At 46.7% G+C, this 20,159-nt stretch overlaps 1 protein-coding gene across 3 annotated transcripts; it reads right to left on the bottom strand.

Annotated features, from left to right (window-relative positions):
• Nucleotides 1-1,344: 1,344 nt before the first annotated feature.
• Nucleotides 1,345-18,770, bottom strand: Cdc25a (cell division cycle 25A). Of its 3 annotated transcripts, none has more exons than XM_021172062.3 (15): nucleotides 18,134-18,762; nucleotides 17,058-17,134; nucleotides 15,982-16,024; nucleotides 15,084-15,120; nucleotides 14,411-14,509; nucleotides 12,779-12,883; nucleotides 12,004-12,129; nucleotides 11,377-11,451; nucleotides 11,051-11,227; nucleotides 8,169-8,267; nucleotides 6,473-6,535; nucleotides 6,283-6,381; nucleotides 5,559-5,689; nucleotides 3,416-3,527; nucleotides 1,345-3,187 (listed from the first exon to the last, which is right to left on the bottom strand). In XM_021172062.3, the coding sequence occupies exons 1-15, from the start codon at nucleotides 18,301-18,303 to the stop codon at nucleotides 3,047-3,049; spliced, it is 1,554 nt and encodes a 517-aa protein (XP_021027721.2). In that variant the 5' UTR covers nucleotides 18,304-18,762; the 3' UTR covers nucleotides 1,345-3,046. The 3 variants fall into 3 exon arrangements, with proteins under 3 accessions (XP_021027721.2, XP_021027720.1, XP_085684172.1); XM_021172061.3 differs by having other exon boundaries at nucleotides 14,411-14,512; nucleotides 18,134-18,759; XM_085828046.1 differs by lacking the exon at nucleotides 3,416-3,527 and having other exon boundaries at nucleotides 14,411-14,512; nucleotides 18,134-18,770.
• Nucleotides 18,771-20,159: the final 1,389 nt, after the last annotated feature.

The raw sequence follows: 20,159 nt of genomic DNA, 5'->3' as shown, positions 1-20,159 counted from the left end.
CAATTCCCAACACTTGCACCTCTGCCCACCACTGTCTGACTCCAGCTCCAGGGAATCTGACATCTTCACACAGATGTCTTAGAAATAATAAGTGATTTAACAAGAGCAGACTGAAGTGGATCCCTTCACTGTGTCATTCGAATACACCATAAGGGACTGGGGACTAACAGCTAAGTTAACCTGAGCTACAAGGAAGGCCCAGGCTTCACCTCTCAACTGCCTTCCTGGGAGGAGTTGCAAGCCCTCTGAAGGGAACCTGGGTACACCACCACCACCATCTTGTGGCCACAGTGTAGCTATGGCAGCAGTTAAGTGCTGACTGAAATCTGAGAAGACAAAGGGGAGTCCTACCAGCAGAGGCTGACTGGAGAGCTGGGCTGGCTTCCCAGGGTCATCAGAGGGACTGTTTGTGCTGTTCTGGGAGCCCTAGTTCAGCCAGGGGCTCTGCACCTCTAGGAGTCTCTGCTTGCCCAAGGTCTTAAGGTTTTCTCTCAGAGTGGAGAAGGATCCCAGTTCACCAGTCCTGGCCCCGTCTGCTGTCAGTTTCTGCCTCAATTATTCACCTTGTCTGGCTCTTGGTTTGCTTGGGATGAGTTAATGTTTAGAGCCTGGCTATTTCCCTACAGCAGGCTACCCCAGTCATCTAGGATACCTGGCTAGTCCACTGTTCACACCCACCCTGGCTATCAATAGCCTTCCCTCACTTTCCCCCCAATATTTCCTTTGAAATATCAAACAAAAAGTTGTCAGGATAAAGACCACCTTTACAGTTTCTCTCCTCCTGTTTCCCGTTCAGGGACTGGCATGTGTAACTGAAGATGCCAGACAGCACTCTACCACCGAGGTACCCCCCAGGCCTTGGAATCTCTTTGAGATCAGGTTGGTCCTGAATTTGATATCCTCCTACCTTGGCCCAAGTGCTAACGTTGGAGGAATTTACATTTAAAACTTACTTGGTATGAACACACATGCCACAGACTGTATGTGGAAGCCAGAGGGTAACTCATGAGAGTTGTTTCTCTATCACGTGGGGATGGCCTTGAACTCCAATCCTCAGGCAGGCCTTTAGCTCCCTAAGGAGTGGGCTGTACGACCACATGGCATACTCAGAAAACGATTTTAATAGGTCCCATCACGCGACTCTGACTGACCGAGAAGGCCATTTCATCCTGTCAGCCACCTGTTTTTGGGGGATTGTTTCGGCTATTCCTAAAGGCAAACTGAATTTTTTTTTTTAATATCCTCTTGAAGAAATATGGCTGGCTTAATTTAGTTATGTGACCCTGGGACCCTAAAGGCAAATGAGACTCCCAGTTGAGTGTATTAGGAACTAGGCAGAGAACATGGGTTCAAGATCACTTTTATTTGCAGAGCCTGCAACTGTTGGTTAACAATGCTAGCTATGCTGGTACAATCTGAAAGTCATTCTCCTGGAAACAGAATCTCTACCAACCAGACCAGGGACCAACTGGGACATACTTCAACACACCAGACCAGGGACCAACTGGGACATACTTCAACGCACCAGACCAGGGGCTGCTCATTCCCTTGCTCTCCACATATTTTCAAACAAGATTTGTTTAATAGCCAAATGCAACTCAAACCCATAACAAAGCAACTAGCGATCTTCACTATCACTGATTCCCTCCCCACCCCCAGAATAGAAAGCAGAGGGGGGGGGGGGAGACTCTGCCTAAGGAAAACCTGGCTAGACCCCAATGGAGCAAAGACGGCAGAGGCTGGTGCCCAAGCATATCAACAGGCAGGCACCAAAACAGGCTGTGCAGAATCAAAGCAGCCTGGCCCCTCAGACGAGAGGCGTTTCCGAGAGCCTCACTTCCATGGGATTAGATTAGGGGGTAACTGATGTGATTCACCACTCTCTGACCCTCAAATTAAAACATGATAAACTCAGAACCTTTGACTTCAAAATTTACTACGCCCTCCTGAGAAATTCCACAGTTGTCTGTAGGCCAGGATCCAGGCCTCCCACCTAACAGCCTGGGCTTCCCGTCACCCTGCTCACCCTCGGGTGCCCACCCAACACTGATTGGATATTCCGACTCATAAAATGACTTTTTTTTTTAAAGGACATTCAGTGGGCATGCTCCTCCCTTACTCTGTGGACTCCACTCTTTCATGTCTCCCCTCTTCCACCTTGGGGCACACTACAGCATTCCAGTACTGGCCTGATGGAAGCTGCCTGAAGTGCCTTCCTGTGACTCCTACACCAGCCACTGTCATGGGGACCTGGGGTGAGGAGTGGAGACAAGACTTCCCCGAGGGACACTGCAAAATGCAGAAGTAGGTCTGGGAAGGTTAGCTTATGTCCTGTAGCCAAGCCTGGATCTGGTGCAGGCTCTTACCAGCATCTCAGTCCTTGACTTTGAGTAGCAGCAATACCGGTCTGCAGCGCCTCCTAGGGGTGACTGAGCTCCTTGCGCTGTCCACAACTTAACAGGTTTGCTTTTTTTCTTATCCCTGCCCCATTTTTTTAAAAATTAAAAGTAGAGGTAGCTCCTAGGATGATAAAACTCTACCTAGAATGGCAGTATTTTGACTTAATGAAGCAGAAAAGTAAAAGTCTTGAATTAAAACAATAATAAAATAATTGATGAAGCTGAATAAATTAAAGAGTCATCCACGAGGCCCTCTCCTCCCTTCCAGCCTATCTTTGGTATTTAGCCATCAGCACTTGGGTGGCTTTTCTCTCCTTGTGACAGGCCAGGGTCTGCCCAATAAGGCCTGAGTACTTCTTCATGGGCTGCTCAGTGAGAGCAGCCTAACACGGTGTTCCAGACTCCAGTCTGTGCTGTGCTTGTCCAGCTTTGGCAGACAGTCCTGACAGGGAAGGACTCTTACAGAACAGAAGAGTTTAACGGCAGGATGCCCTAGGCTCCAACCTGGGAGTGTAGGAGACAGGTCCAAGGAATGCAAGGCCCAGGTCTTTCTCCAGGTACTGTACAGCTGGCCCCTTTGCTTACTGCTCTGCAGCAAAGGGAAAAGGGACAGGGCAGAGGGAAGCTCAGGCTGCTGCCATTTGGCTTCAGAGCTTCTTCAGGCGACTGTACATCTCTCTTTTGCTCTTTTCTCCTGCCCAGGTCCGGCTCTTGGTGCGGAATTTCTTTAGGTCTTCTTTAAAGTCTTCATGGTGCATTGGCCGGTAGCTGGGGGGTTCACAGTGAGACTAAAGGAACAAGAGAGGACACGGTCAGGATATGCCTGCCTCATATCATCTGGCTTCCTCTGCCTAGAGCTGCAAGGCTGGGAAGGCAGCAAGCAGGTACCAGTGAGCTCCACAGGAGCCTGGCACTTAGCAGATGCATAGTGTGCCCCCAGACCCCGGCAAGCAGCAGCCCCAACTGACCCAATGGCCCAGCATGGGGGCGCGGGGACATGCTCACAGACATCTCACCTGGCACTTCAAAAAGAACTCCTTGTATCCCCCCTTCAGGACATACAGCTCAGGGTAGTGGAGCTTGGGGTACTCATTGCCAAGCCTATCTCTTTCTCTCACATATCGGCACCTAGTGAAAAGAAGTGAAGGACACAGTCGGGTCACCTCCTTCAGGCTAGGGGACAGGACGCAACACAGGTGGTGTCCTGGCACTCCTTCCACCTGCCTGCTGCCGACACCATCTGCAGAAATAGCTTAGAGCCAGCGTGCTCTCCATTCTGTCCTATGGCCCCCTCATTCAGCTCCTCTCACCCAAGTAGAATTCTTCCTTCTTTTTTTTTTTTTTTTTTTTTTTTAAGATTTTATTTATTTATGTCCTCAGACGCTCCAGAAGAGGGCGCCAGATCTCGTTATGGATGGTTGTGAGCCACCATGTGGTTGCTGGGATTTGAACTCTGGACCTCTGGAAGAGCAGTCCGGTGCTCTTACCCACTGAGCCATCTCACCAGCCCGAATTCTTCCTTCTTGTGCCTTTAAACAGACAAGGCCTTCTACTTCCCCGGTAGCTACTAGAACCCTGTGTCTCTCTGCACTCTGCCCGAGCGGCATGCAAGCCACAGTTTTCAGTGTCCTACTGTGTGCCACCTCACATCTCATTCACCCCACTTGTCTCCTGTCCTCTATCTGGGAGCTTCCACTCATTGACCTCATTTTGAAGGACTTGTGAACATTTTGTACAATTCTAAGTTTTAAAAATATGCTTATCTGCCTCTTGTCTACTCTGAAGTGTCCCTCCAGGAAGCTAGATTTTTGGTTTGCTATATTGTTAGTGTTAAATAATAGTAAGAATTTGAGAGTGGATACAAGTCCCCACTATCTCCATTCATGTGTGAATATTCAGGTCCTACTCAAATGGGTGGGTTGTTTGTTGTTGTTTGGGTGACAGGATCTCACTATGTCACTGTAGTGAGATCCTAGTAGTCTAGACTGACCTTGAATCTGAGTGCTGAAATTAAAGGCATGTGCCATCATACCTGCCCTTGAACCCAGGACCTCACAAATACTAGAAGTGCTCTATCTGACATGAGCCACACTCCTAGCCTAACAGTACGTTAGTGTGCTTCTTTATCATAGGCCCGCGTGCAGCTCAGGCTGGCTTTACACTTCTGATTAGAGGCCTTAGCTTCCTCAGGGCTGGAACCAGACATGCACCACCATGCCAGATGCTGTTTTAGAGTATCGCCACCACATCAACATCTGCAGAGGAAGCTCTCCAGACTTTTCTGCCCTTTGCTTAAGGAACAACTGCTTGGATGTTATGAGACTGGTCGGTAGAACTCAATATAGTGGGGGAAACTGGGAGAGCCGAAGTAAAAATCAATATGAAGGACCAACAACAGTGAGTCATTTGGAAAGAGGCTGAACCCATGGTGATACTACAAAGTTACAACTGGTATCACCGTAAGATTGAACTGGAGGAGCCTGAAAATCATTTGCAATCAAAACGTAAACGTTAAGTTCATCAACTACATTCAAGAAATATGTCTGGGCTGGGTGGTAGTGTCACAGGCCTCTATACCAAGCACCCAGGAGGCAATGAAGGCAATCTTTGGGTCGGAGGCTAGCATCATCTACGTGTCCTGAGTTCCAGAACATTCAGGGCTCAACAGAGAAACACTACCTTGAACCCCTTCTCCACCAAGAAAGGGGGAAAAATGTTTGGGAGAGCAAGATGGGTAAAAGCTGCTCGACGACCTGAGTTTGATTTCAGAAATCCACATAGCAGAGCACTCCCCCAAGCTGACTTCTGAACTCCATATACACACTATGGTAGGGCACTTTGCGCATGCACAAAGTATAAAATAAATACTAATCGTAAAAATGTCTATTTGGCTGGGTGCCTTTTATGAAGGGGAAAAAAAAAAGGCTGTTTGAAAGACAAATCAGTGGACAGAAGTCCAACTAAGGGAAACTATGTTATAAAGGGAATTATAGTTTCCACAAAAGCCATGTATACACATAATGTGTAGACTGGAGCAGCACTGGAGCGTCTTGTGACTTTGTGAAAGGTGCCTGTGTGTTAGGGTTGTGCCGTATACCCTGCTCTCCACTGTCAGGAAGCCTCCGCCCCAAAGCCTTATTTATTCTCTGTGGTACTCACATTCGAGGGCCTCTTTCAGAGGAAAACTCACAGTGGAATACGACAATGACACGCTTGCCATCAGTAGGCACAATAGGGTTCTTGAGTAAGAAGTCTTCAACCTCTTCTTCCATGTGCAAATTCACGGCACCCTGTGAAGACAGCAGACACTGAGCACCTAAGCCACACCCAGGAGTCTGTAGGTCCCATGGCCCAGCAGTGCAGTAGACCACCTGCCTCTGTTATGTCAGTGAGGCTTTCTCTGTAGATCTATATACTTTGGCCATTTCTAAATGTCACTTCATAAAGCCAGAAGCTAATCCCCACTCACATTTAAATCCTGCTTTTTATGGTAATACTAAACAGGCATGACCAGCTCCTTCCTTCTAGAAATCTTGTGTTCCAACATGTCCCTTCCCAAGGTAGGCAGCCAGACTCAACAGCAGAGCCTTGGTACAGATACCAGGGCATGTTGCCAAACTGGCTTCTTTTACTCAGGAGCTCTGGGGTGCTCAAACATTCAACATTTAAATATCCCAAATGCTGTGGGATTCTTTGTGGCCCCACTGAATAGCTTAGACATCAGGGATGCCACCTAGAAATGCCCTGAAACAGGACAGTATGAGGGAGTGAAGTGGAACTGGTGGGAATATTCATTCAGTTTGTGTATATTGGCCGTCAGCCAAGAGATGTCACTATCCCACCTTCTAAGACTCCCAAGATAACAAGTCTCAAGAATCCAAACCTTGATGTGACCTCCTTCATATTCATATGGGTATCGGCAGTCAATGATAACAAACTCTTTAATGAGATTGGCAAACTTGCCATTCAAAACAGATGCCATCTATGAAGAGAGAGGAAGGAGGGTGTCATTTGCTGTCAGGTAACAAGATTCCAACCCCCCAAGTGCAGTGGGTTCCAAAAGCCTGACTTACAATTTCTGGAGAAATATATTTCAAATCCTGATGCTTCCCAGAGACTGTATTAAAGAGATAACCCTTTAGAAAAGGAAAAAAGGAAACAGAAGATATTTAGAGGAATGTGAAAGCTTGCAAATATTAAGGTTTATTCTGCTGCCTGTGTGGTAGGAAGCAGCTTAAAAAACAAACTGAGAAACAAACATAAGTCAATACTATATGCTAATTACCTTTCTATGCACTTAACTAACATCTAGATATTGAATTATTATTGTTTAAGGAGACATGTTTTCATTATTGTAGACCAGTCTAGCTCCAAACTCAGAGATGTGCCTGCTTCTGGGATAAGATAGTATATCACTATGCTTATCCTCTGGGTCTTACTACCTAAGGACTCCTCAGTCTAGATTTGAACACAGAAATCACAGGTGATTTCCTTTTTCCACTGGCTTTTTTGTTACTGTTTTGTTTTGTTTTTCAAGACAGGGTTTCTCTATGTACCCTTAGACACAGAGACCTACCTGCTGTTGGAATGCTGAGATTAAAGGTGTGCAGCAGCTGCAGCACCACCAGGCACCTTTTTTTCCCCCCTCCTGTTTTTATCAGGAATTCTCATCTTTGTATGAGAAATCACTTAAATGCAGTGAGGACAGTCAGGCTGTTGTGGTACACAAGTTTAGTCCCAGCACTAGGGGTTGGGAGGAGGCAGAGGCAGGTGATCTCTGAGTTCAAAGCCAGTAGGGACTACAACACGAGTTCCAGGACAGTCAGGACTACATAGAGGAACTGTGTCTGGAACAGCAAACACACATGCAGTGAGGAGAGCAGGTGTGAGTCGGGAATATAATAACAGCATTTGGAAGGAGGATACAAGTTCAAGAGCATCCCTAGTTTGGAGTTTGGAGCCAACTTAGGATATGAGGTTCTGTAACAAATAAAACCACAAAGACAGTGGGCGAGGTACTTTAGGCTGCGGCAGTAGAGCTAGGTTAATGTGGGTAAAATAGTGAGGCCACGCCTTGGCAAGTGAGACACCATGCTCATGTGATAAGCACCTGGTTGCTCAGGATGGAGTTAGGTAGTGAGAATAGAAAAACATCGTGGCCCAAACCTAACCAAGATGAACACCTCAGTGCTACTTAGAGAAAGAAGAACTGGATAAATTAAGACATTACCCACCACTGACCACAAGACAAACCAAGGGCTTTGCCTGTTTTTCCCCCTCAAAAACTCCTTGTTCTTCCTTGTTTTGTTCTTTTTAGACAGGGTCTCTCTCTATATATATAGCCCTGGTCCTTGAAGTTACTGTATAGACCAGGCTGGCTTCAGTCTGTCTAGCTCTGCCTTACAAGTGCTAAGATTAATGATGTGGGCCATCATGGCCAGCTGTACTGTACCATAGCGCAGGCTCATGCTTTCCCAGACAAACTGACACACTGGTCAGAGTGAAGGTGGGTAACTGTACAGGAAACCACCGAGCCAGCAAGTCTCATGACCACCATGTGCCTCATCCTGACAAGTTCAGCTGAGCTGATTGTTCTTTAGCTTTTACTTTTAAAACTGTTGCCTTGGAGGCACCCAGGGGCTGCCTCGAGGAAGGAAGGAAGGAAGGAAGGAAGGAAGGAAGGAAGGAAGGAAGGAAGGAGCAAGGTAAGTGGGGTTCTAGCACCCCTTGCCAACACCACCCGACTAGAGTGACTCTGCTTGCAGTTACCTTGGAGAAATCTCCTATAAGGTCTCTTGGGTCACTGTCCAAAATGTTCTCAATGGTTCCTTTGGGGGAAGACATCAGGGATAGAGACTGGGATGGAAGCTGTAAGAAATCCAAGGTAGAGAATGAGACCAGGTTTTTGATTAAAAGCTCTACAACTATTTACCTTTACCATGCCAAGAAAAGGAAACGGAAATATGAATGCCTATAGTAAGTAAAAGATGCTGTACTGTGACTTAAGCAGAGGAAGGATAGTTCCATGCTATCTAGTAACTAGTTGAATTTCCCTGAAATCTCTGGTTGGCCTGGAACTTGATAATGTAGACCAGGCTCTTCTCAAACTCAAGAGTGCACAGAGATCACTGGCATGCCGACACACCAACCAGCACCTGTCCTCTTTTACTGTTCACAATGAAAACTGTTGAGGTGATACCAAGACAGGCGTCATATAATCCCAGAGGCAGGAGGACTGCCACAATGTTGAGCCTAGCCAGGGCCATACATGGCAAGAATCTGACTTAAAAATAAAAATTAAAAAAACCAAAAACCAAATCAAAAACCTGAACCTGACACTGTAATAGAAGATCATTGTCATGTATCTCACAAAATAACACATAATTACTTTATCTCAGTAGAGTTCCTGAACTTCTGATAAGGAAGTTTTTTGTAAGAAAACAAACTTTGAGTTGTAAAGATCATTTGGATTGCTTCTAACTAAATAGCCTTCTGTGATTCTGCTCTACAGCTACACAAGGAACCACTGTGTAAGCATGCCTGAGAACTGTAATCTAGAGGCAACAGGCGTAAGATTAGAACTTTGAACTATTTCTTTTTCTCTTCCAAGGACAGCAGGAAACCTTTCAAAGACACGATGATGTCAGTGAGGTGCTCAGAGGGTAAGAGTACTTGTATGTGCCTGACAGTCCTGGGATCCCATGGTGGAGAGAACCAAGGCTGCACAGTTGTCCTCTGACCTCCACACATGCTATAGCACACACAGGACTTGCAACACAACAGTATTTAAAAGAAGGGCAGAGGGGAGTGGGCACATTAAGATTTTTTCTCAAGCCCAGTCTGTCAGGTTAGAGTAGAGAGAGACCCAGACAGCACTCTTTGATGCCCCCCCTTTCCTTAAATAGGAAATTAGAGAGGCAGACAGATCTATCCTTTGTTTAGCAATATCAAGAAGCTGGAGCCATTCTATTTTATAGATAGGTTCTTGTACACCATGGCACAGGCACACACACATACACAACAAAATGTCAAACCAAAACAAAAACCTGGGTATGGCTTGTGATTCTAGCACAAGGGAGGTAGAGACAGAGGAAAAGTTCTCTGACCTCTAAATGTGCACTGTGGTATTTATACCCCAACCTCTTGATAAGTGAATGGCATAGGAAAGTCAGAAAGAGCAGAGATGGAGTTTGGTGACCAAGCACTTGAGTAATAGGCACAATGCCCTGGGTTCAATCCTCAGCACAAAGCAAACACAAACCCCACACCCTAAAAACAAGCAAAACCCCACATAATGGGGGCTGAAGAGATGGCTCCAGAACTCTTTGTTGTCTCCAGTACCACACGGTGGATGATTACACTGTTAGTGGTTGCAGTTCTAGGGGATCCAATGCCTTCTGACCCTGTGGGCACCAGGCATGCACGTTGTATAGACATATATGCAGACAACAATCCTACACACAGTAACAGAAGAGCCAACTCCCCCAAGTCCATATACCATCTGATCACTAGAAAACTATGGTGGTTTCAATGGATGAGACCACAGCTGGAGCATTAATATGGGGTCCCAATTGATGGCACTGCTTAAGGGACTAGGAGAAGTGGTGGCGTAGCCAGAGGAAGTTGCCACTGGGCTTCTTTTCTTTTTCTCTTCTTTGTGCTTTGAGACAGAGTTTCTCTGTGTAGCTCTCGCTGCCCTGGAACTCTGCTGTAGACCAGGCTGGCCTCAAACTCAGAGATCTACTTTCCACTGCTCCACCATGTCCAGCCTTGGACACCTAATCCTCATGCCCCCCCCCCCCCAGGACATTCTGCTTTTTCTGCTCCCATGCCTTGCTGCCATGCTTCCCCTCAGTGATGGTAATAACCTTAAGCCCAAAACCCCTTTCTGTAGCTTGCCTTAGTTATGGTGTGTTATCACAGCAATCAAAATGAAACTAATACAAACACCTAAAATGAATAGCACATTACCAACCACTACTCAGAAACAGAAGGAATGCAGCTCACGCACTGCTACTGAGTACACCACTCTGGAAAATGATCTGGCAGCATCTGCAAGACTGAGCAGTACACCTGGTCCATGGCACAGCAATTCTACCCCTATGAGATTATCTAGGGGATAAAGAATAGTCCTGGACTCTATAGACCACAGTAGGAACCTCTAGATGTGACAAGTGACGCAAGTTCCTTAAAAAGACAGACAAAAAGAGAACAGATGCTCAAAGAATGCAGGATGGTGGTGCACACCTGTAATCCAAGCACCAGGAGGATCACAAGTTCCAGACCAGCCTGAAACAAGACTCTGCCCCAAAAGCCAAAGCAAAATAAAAACCTAGCAACAAATGATACAATCTTCTAAGTAAAAACAAACAGAAGCAAATAAAAGTAGCAAGGCTTGCTGGGCAGTGGTGGTGCACTCCTTTAATCCCAGCGTTTGGGAAGCAGAGGCAGTTAGATCTCTTGAGTTCAAGGCCAGCCTGGTCTACAGAGTGAGTGCCAGGGCAGCCACAGATATATAGAGAAACCCTGTTCAGAAAAAAAACAAAAGAAAAGAGCAGTAAGGCTTAGTGAGGACAGGAGGAGCAAGTTGAAACGTTTAGAGCCAAGACTGTTGTTGTTAGGACTCTGGATCAAGGGAGAAGATAACTGACCTGGGATGGCTCCAGAACATCTGCCTTCACAGGACTGGGCACACTCTTCCTCCTCTTGGTACCTCGAGGAGACTCCTCATGAGACCGGTCTGTTCTCTTCAACACCGCCCGAGTGCTGGAGCTGCTGCTGCTGGAGCAGCACGGGGAAGGGGAGTCAAACAGTCCGCAACGATCAGCCTTAGGGTCAGAAACAGATCCAACCTTGGATTAAAATCTAACCACTTGAATGGCAGTTAGTCTAAAACCCAGCCCCAAGGTCAACATAGTTAAGGAGTACTTTGTTTAGTGGCTCAGCTCCTCAGAACTCCACATGCTGAGTAACTTACAAGGTTTGTAGGTCTCCTCATGACAAGCGGAGCTGTCCAGAGGCTTGCCATGCATGATGGGGTCTCCTCATCATTCTAGAAACAAGAGAAAACTGCTTTTAAATACATCTAGCAGAGGGGCTAGGAAGAAGAAAAAGACCCAGCAACCAAATGTTTTGCAGGTAACTCCCCTAAGAAATGCCAGATAAGCCTAGATAAGAAGTTTTGTGTTTTGTTTTGGAGACAGTCTTACTGTGTATTTGTCTAGCCTTGAACTGACGACAGTCCTTCCAGTCCTTCAGTTCAGCATCCTGAATGTTAAAATTTCTGACATGGAACACCAGAGCAGGCTAGTATCTTCTTGGTACAAGGGATTGATTGAGCCTAAGGCCTTGTACACTCCCCTAAGCACATGCTCTATCTTAGTTCCAGAAGCATCTCAAAGCCTTTCTCCTTCCCTATAGCTAGTGTCCCTCAGGGGATGAAGAAAGATCTTACCAGTATTATCTGACCTACCACCCTGCTGGATTTAGCCAAACAGACAGAAGAGTCAATGAACTCTCACAAAATGAACTGTGTTTTAGGAGGCTTCTGCAGGCTCGTTAGAATGAATAGACACACACCTACACCCACAGCCACAGACGGTACCTTCATATTCTCGCCATCCAGAAGGTCTATGAAGCCATCATCCTCATCGGAGAAAGTGGCTTTTACAGGTGACTGGGGTGTAAAAAGAGGACTGAAATTTCCTGATTCACTTTCATTTGAAGATAGCTGAAAGACAAAATTAGCAAGAACTCTAGACCACTTTGATTGCTTAGGTGGACCGCTGAAAGAAAGAAGGAAAGAAAAAGAGAGAGAGAGAGAGAGAAAGAGAGAACTGTGTGAACCTGGCACCCTCAGAGTCAGAGAGGGCACTGTACTCCCTGGCTCCTGAGCTCATCTTGCAGTGAGAACTAAGGCCATGTACTGAAGGCTGTGATCAGCTAAACCTGTTGAAAATACAAGTGTCAAGCCGGGCGTAGTGGCACACGTCTTTAATCCCAGCACTTGGGAGGCAGAGGCAGGCGGATTTCTGAGTTTGAGACCAGCCTGGTCTACAAAGTGAGTTCCAGGACAGCCAGGGCTATACAGAGAAACCCTGTCTCGAAAAACCAAAACCAAAAAAAAAAGAAAGAAAATACAAGTGTCTATGGATCACAAAATAGCGGACCAGAGAAAGTTCAAGAAAGCCCAAGTAACTCCAGACAAATGGAAACAAGGGGAATTTGTTCTAAACTCTACCATATTCCTCCTGGTCCTCCTCCCTCTGCCTTCCAAATGCAGCACACACACACACATACACACACACACACACACACACACACACACACACACACACACACACACTCCATGCTGTAAATACGAAAGCCAAAACACGTACCATCCGAGCTGGGGCTGAATTCTGCCTGTGTGTAAAGGGATCTTTACCCTCCTCGTGGATGTGACGAGATGCAGGTCGTATTGGCTTTTTAAATTCAAATGCTTCCTGCAAAACAATATATTTGAAATATTTTCTACTGTCCATAAAACGAGCTCTAGGGCTGGTGGGGTGGCTTGGCTGGTAAATACACTTTCTGGGAAGCCTGAAGATCGAGCAGAATCCCATCCCCGAACTCCACACGGTGGAGAGAGAACATAGTCCTGAAAGCTGACCTGTCTTCATGTGCACCGTGGCACGCTCCCACCGAAGGCTTTCTCTTTCACGAAATAAAATTAAGGAAAACTTGTTGAGGCTAGAGAGATGGCTTAGCAGTAAGAGCAGTAAGAGTTCCTTTCAATTCATTCATTCATTCATTCATTCATTCATTCTGTATTCTGAGACAGGATTTCTTCCTGGAGCCGTGACTGTCCTGGACCTCAGTCTATACACCATGCTGCCCTTGTCCACCTGCCTGTCTCCCAAGTGTTGGGATTAAAGATGTGCACCCCCCATAACATAAAGACCCAGGTTTGATTCCCAGTACCCACAAATTACTGATGGCTTACAACCATCAGTAATTTGTTTCAGGGGATCTGACACCCTCTTCAGGCCTTTGCAGACACCTGGAACAGACATGGTACATAGACATACACCAAAGCAGAACACCATGTGCAGAAAGATGCATGCCTATCTTTAAGTTACATAAGCACACTTGTTATTAAGTACTAAAACCAGTAGCTGCTAATATCAGTTTTTATTACTAAGTACTCTCTGAACATAAGCTTATCTAATCAAATACAACCTGACTGTTCAGTAAGAAAACTCCATCTACAGGTTCAATGGTGTGCCTAAGATCTTGAAGCCAGAGAGGACCACTCCAGAAAGTTATTTAATCTATCTATTTCTCCTTTAGAGCAAAGCTTCCAGGAAGACAACCTTGGGAGAAGTCAAGTTTGAGTCAAGAGCCACATCTAGACTTTGGTCCAGTTGTACTGGAAAGGTTGACAAACTGCTCCAAGCAGTCAAGGAGGGAATCCATTTGCACGGAATACCTCATGATGTCTCCCCAAGTTGCCAGACAAAATCTGCTTTCATACAAGGACGTAGGTTTTGTAAGGGTTATCGACTGGTATTTTAGCAGGAAATGGGAAACAACAAATATATGGAGATAGAGTGGCCGAGAGGCAAGCCAATCAATCTGACCAACTCTTCTAGACACGACGCCCTGTACAGTTAGAGAGAGAGCCAGGCAGGGCGCACATGGACTTCTGGGTAAAACACACCATCCTTAAAGCAACCATTTCAGATATTCTCCACAGAACTTGCATGGCTTTGGATTTTAGCATCTCAATCCAGGGTTTATAAATGTGACAGATACTCATGACAGGAAATAAGGTGCAAGAAAAAGGCGCTGGCCTAGCAAAACTCCAGCATCACAAAGCTAGGTAGAAGAAGCAAGATTCAAAATCAGATTTCTCTACTGAAAGGCTAGGTGTGGCCTTTCCATTAGTCAGGTTAGATGGCGGCCCGGCCATGTCACTTGTCAGCTGCTGACACTTCCAGCTGGGGTTACCATGGTGATGCTATGCTTACATTTTCTTTATTTTCATCCTGGTCGATGAGGTGAAAGGTGTCGTGGTCTAGAGAATCAGAGTGGCTCCTCTTCAGGGCTGGGCTACATCCCAGGAGCTTCTGCTACCAAAGTAAAACAGAGAAATTGAGTTCACAGAGGCAAGCACAATGGAAAACTCAGGTTTCCTTTTTCTTTCTTTTTAAGATAAGGTTTCACTTTGAAGACAAGGCTGGCCTTGAACTTGAGATGACCTTCCTGCCTCAGCCTCCCAAATGCTAAGATTACAGGTTTGACCTATTATAGCCAGTCAAAACTTTAATTCTTAAAGAAATGAAGTGGGGTTTGGAAAACTAGCTTACCACCACATAAGTGCCCAGGGGGTTCAACCTGCTTTAACTCAGAATGGCCTTCCACCTAATCAGACTAGGCGTATAGCTCTGTTGGTAGGTATGATATAGTGCCAGACCAACCCCGAGTAACATTTGCATAAAAAGAACATTTCCTGGTTTGATAAAACTGAGGTTGAGTACAAAGTCCACAAGAGGCTGTTACTGTCGAAGTTCCTCTAGGTAATATCTTACTGCCTATGTGTTTACAGGGATGTAGAAAAGCAATGCCCACTTTCTCAACGTAGGGAAAGGTGTTTGATGGAGCAATTTACAGGTATTAGCTCAAAACAACAACGGAACTTACAGGTAGGGAATTTATTCTCATCAGGGAAATTTCAAGGCTGTAATGAGATCAAAAGGTAAACATAAGAATAAAGAGATATTTATATGAGCAGATTCACATTGCTCAACCTAGAGTAGGGGCAGGAGGACAGGCATGGCATGGCTCTCATTGTAGCATATACAAGAATAGTGTTCTCTGGTCTCAGGAGCACCCCAGATCGAAAAAACCCAAACCAAACCAAACCCCAAGATGTCTCCTAAAATACATACATCCGTTCATTTAAGGCTTAACGTCAAAAAGTAGAGCAGGGGAAAATTACAGCTAACCTAAAGGGGGGAAGTCCTGCAAACTGCTGGTATGAAGCAGCACCCATTCCCAGTAGTCTCTAGCATCCAAGCAACTCAGCAGGCACAGCTAACCACAGAGCTCGAGTCCACTGTATGAAGAACATTATTCACAAAGTTTTGACCAGGAGCAACAGTGCATACCTTTAACCCAGCACCCATGAGGCAGGCAGGCAAGCAAGCCACGGCTTCAAAATGAGATTCCGTATCAAAAGCTAACCAACACGTTCCTTTTGGGAGGTTCTAGGGCCTCACGCACCACGCTGAGCACTCTATCACTCTTTGAGACAGGATTTTACTAAATTGCCTAGACAGGCCTTGAGTATCTGATCCTTTTGCCTTAACTTCCCGAGTAGCTGAGACTGCAGGCCTGTGCCACTGGGCTTACACTTCCCGCGTAGCTGAGACTGCAGGCCTGTGCCACTGGGCTTACACTTCCCGAGTAGCTGAGACTGCAGGCCTGTGCCACTGGGCTTACACTTCCCGAGTAGCTGAGACTGCAGGCCTGTGCCACTGGGCTTACTTAAGGAAAACTCTCCTTCTAAGTAGAAAATTTTAAAGTAACGAATACATACTTTTCTTTACTGTCCAAGGGCCCAGGAGAATCTAGACAGAAACCTTTGAGAAATAAAAGCAAAAATTCTTAGGAAATAATACACATCCTGGTGTTAAGCAACATTTTCTAAATACACCCATGGACCCTCTATTTGCAAATACCATCAAGGGAAACAAGATCGACGAGGCCAACTATATCAAGATTGATTGATTGATTGATTTTTTTTCTACCAGATAGTACTGACCCCTCTAAGTTTTTGTAGAGTTATTTTTTCAAATATACTCATTTAGGAGTATGAAAAATACAACCAGCTAAGTTCAGTTCCAGGAGGCCAATCTGGTGTATATAGTGACATTGCGTCTTTAAAAAGTAGCATTAGAGAGATGGTTCAGAAGAGCACAATTGCTCTTGTAGAGGACCTGAGTTCAATTTCCAGCAACCACATGCTAACGCCAGTAAATCAGTTCCAAGGGATCCGACACCCTCTCCTGGCCTTCAAGGAAAGTACACACCACATGCACACATGAGAGGCATGTGAGCCAACACCCACATATATAAAAGCACACATAAAAAAAAAAAAAAAAAGAGCTGGAATAAAGATTTGGCGCTTCTTCTCTTCATGAACTGTCTCGGGAGCTCCCTCTGTACGCTACTGAAGGGTGTTTGTCACTCCACACCACACCACAATTTCTATGTGTACTGTTACCAATTAAATTCCTAGGCAAGATGCTTCCCGAATGACTGACTCCAGATGAATGTGAAGGCTGAACGGACACCTGGATTGGACAGGGGGATGGATGGTGGCCCATGCCTTTAACCACAGCACCCAAGAGGCAAGACGCCAATGTGATCTACATGGTGAGACCCTATCTCAAAATAAATAAATTGATTTAATTAAATTCTTAAAAATAAGTGGCTTAGTGGTTAATAGCACTTGGTGCTCCTGTAGAGGGGGCAAATTCAGTTCCCAGAAGCCATATCAGTCAGCTCACAATGGCCTATAACTCCAGCTTCAGGGGCTCTGATGCCTTCTGATCTAAACACACACCTACACACACGGAGCACATATGTACACATGAACAGTAAAGGCAATACCTGAATCGGTCGATTCCGAGGAGCCCATTCTCTGAAGACTGCTGTTATTTCTCGCTTCCATTCGTTTCTCACAGTCACTGAAACCGAGAGGCACCTCCACATGAGCAATTTCTAGCACATGATTTTTAAAAGGTGACATACAGGCCATGGAGTAGCCAGGCTGCCACAAACCATCTTTGAGAGTCAAGGACACCCCACACTCACACTTGGCCACCCAGAATACCCCAGTTGGCATTTAAACAAAGAAAGGAGTGAGTGGTTTGGCCTTGGGCCACATTGTCAGACAGGCCTGTGGCAAGGGCTGGGTTTCCTTAAAGGAGAGCCTCAGTCTGAGGGTCTGAGTGAGCCAGGAGTAAGGGCAAAGGTGACTAGGCCAGGAGTCCCAGCTTTTCAGGGTTTGCAAAAGTCGCAGGACAAGTTTAAGAGGCGAAATACCCAACACCGACGGAAAAGCAACTTCACTAAAAATAATGTTAAGCATTTTTGTTAGTGATAGTGGTGTAGGACTACAAAGTCCTCGAAGATTTCCAATATGGAAAAGTTAGGTAAAAAGTGATAGCTTAAAAAGGTAGTAGATGGGTAGATACAAGAAACGTGCTGGCCAGGTGGCTGCATAGATTTTACACAAATGCAAGAAAAGAAAATGCCACGTCCCTTTGTTGAGAAGGAACAAAGCTTACAGGAAACTAAGATCCGGCGCGGGTGGTTCGGCAAAAAGGGCCTAGGAGGACCCATTCCCACCCTCCCTCCCGGCCCCCCATAAGGGTAGATTCCAAAGACTTTTCTGGAATAGAGACAGCGTAAGGAGAAATCTGAAAGGGGTGAACAAGACAGGATGCCCAGCAGGCTTCCTCGATCTCCGGTCTGGCTCTTGGCTGAGGATAGCCCTGGACTATCCGAACGGCCTCTCCCGCCCAACATTCCGCCCGGGAGGGAGGGTGCACATGGCGGGCCCTAGCCAGGCCATCCCGGGTCGGAGCATCACAACCAAGTGGTCAGACTCTTGCTTCCTGCTGGATCATCCCGAGGGCCGACCAGAGGCCAGCGGCCTGGGGCATCGCTCGCCGGTCTCTCACCTGCCCAGCCCTTCCAGCTGGTCCATGGTGACCGTCAGGTTGGTGACAGGGGACAGTCCGCCAGCAGCTGACGCGCCAAACAGCATATTCCCCGTGGGTTGCGGCGCAGGCGTGGGGCTGCAAGTGAAGAACAGGCGGCGGCGGTGGGGGGGCTCCGGGCCCAGTTCCATGGCGCCGCCGGGCCTGCCCGGACTCCCGCTCCGTCTTCCTCCGCCTCCGCTGCGCCGGGCCCCGCCCCGCTGGCACCGGCTTCAGCCGCGTGCCACGCCACCAGCGCCCGCGGGTCAAACACAAACACGACCCCGCGGTTCAGAGACGCGGCCGCCACGGGCAGCGGCGCGGACGGGCGAGCGTAGGGGACTCGGCAGGCGCCAGGCACAAGCACCGGTGCTTCCCTCTCTGTCCCGCGAGGCCCGCAGGCGGGCGGGCGCCTGCAACTTCAAGATTAAATCCAAACAAACTCCGTGGAGGAAGAGTCTTGAGGCCACCGCTCGGACTAACTCGCCTCACTTTTTTTCTCCCTCCTTGCTCCGTACCCGGCTCCCAGAGAAGGAACCTTCACTTCCCTCACCACCAAAGTGGCCTTAGCGTTAATTGCTGCACACTCAGGCTAGCCGCCGCCCCGCCCCTTTCCTAGTTGGCGCCAAACGGAATTCACCAATCAGGAAGCAAACTTCTCCTCGCTCCCGAATGACAGCTGCGCCGGACCAATGAGAAGGAAAGGAGGAAGCGTCTCGTGGGCCTCCTCGAGGTCACTCCCTCTCTCGGTGGGGGCGAAGCCTGAAGAGTTGGGAGGTGGCTGAAATGAGAAAGGAGTCAATGAAACTCTCCGTGGGGGCGCTAGTCCCTACCGAAAGGCCCCGCTCTTTTTCAGTTGCATGCTGGGTAGTGTAGTTCCTACAGCGTGTGCTACACACCTGTCTGAGCTACTGAGCATAGTGCTGTGCACTTTTTTTTTTTAGGAGACAGAAAGACTAGGGAAGGCCATCTGGACCAGGCGTTGGCTCTTCTCTAACTGTGTGGTACAGTACCATGGATCCTGGATCCCTCTTTTCCTTCACAGGACTTCAGGCTCTGATTTTGTCTTTCTTTTTTTCTTTTTCGAGACTGGGTTTCTCTGTGTAGCCCTAGCTGTCCTCGAACCCGCTCTGTAGACCAGTCTGGCCTCGAATTCAGATCCATCTGCCTCTGTCTCTGCCTCTCGAATGCTGAAATTAAAGGCATGTGCCACCATTCTTGCTCCAGACTCTGATTAATTAATTAAATTAATTTTTGAAATAGGGACTATATATATATATATATATATATATATATATAGCCCGGGCTGAAACAGGAGTAGTTGAGAGCTATTTGTCATGATCCACAGATAGCAAGCAGAGAGAAGGGGGTGGGGGAAGGTGGGATGGAGAAAGGGAGAGGGAGAGGGAGGGAGGGGGAGGGAGAGAAAGAGAGAAAGAAAGAGAGAGAGAGAGACTTTGCCTGGTGTGGGTTTTTAAGAACTCAAAACCCACTCCCATCCACACACCTGTTCCAACAAGGCCACACCTACTCTAAAATCCCTCCCAAATAGTTGGGGATCAAGCATTCAATCATATGAGCCCATTGGAGCCATTCAAATCACTGTAAAAGTACTAGGCAACATTTAGTGTTTATGTACATGACAGTGTTTCATGTGTGATAACTCTACTAATGTACTCTTTACAAGTCTTACATCACAAAAATAATTCCAGGAGGGACCAGAGTGAAGGGAAGGTAGTTACTTTATTCATTATTTAGATGAATAACCATTATATCACAAGGCATGGTTATGGGCGTCTTAAGTATCTTCACTATGGCCATATTTGTGATTCCATATATTTTTCTTTTGAGACAGGGTCCCGTGCAGTCAGGCTGGCTTTGAACTCTCTATAGTCAAGGATGGCCTTGAATTTGATCTCCCAGTTCACCACTGAACTTAGTTTTGAGCTTGTTAGGTAAACACTTCTAAGTAAGCAACATCCCACCCTACCCCCATTGAGTTTCCTTG

The sequence above is a fragment of the Mus caroli genome, unplaced genomic scaffold (genome assembly GCF_978045245.1).
Source record: "Mus caroli unplaced genomic scaffold, Mus_caroli_1 scaffold_11, whole genome shotgun sequence".
Classification (NCBI taxonomy): domain Eukaryota; kingdom Metazoa; phylum Chordata; class Mammalia; order Rodentia; family Muridae; genus Mus; species Mus caroli.
Note: the sequence above shows the minus strand (reverse complement) of the source record. Positions and strands in the feature narration are given on the sequence as shown.

Coding starts and splice junctions, on each gene's coding strand:
- Cdc25a (XM_021172061.3), bottom strand. CDS start 18,303: ATGGAACTGGGCCCGGAGCCCCCCCACCGCCGCCGCCTGTTCTTCACT. Junction 8,268..11,050: donor ATGTTCTGGAGCCATCCCAG/GTCAGTTATCTT, acceptor GATTTCTTACAG/CTTCCATCCCAGTCTCTATC. Junction 6,536..8,168: donor TTATAGGAGATTTCTCCAAG/GTAACTGCAAGC, acceptor CCTTTTCTAAAG/GGTTATCTCTTTAATACAGT.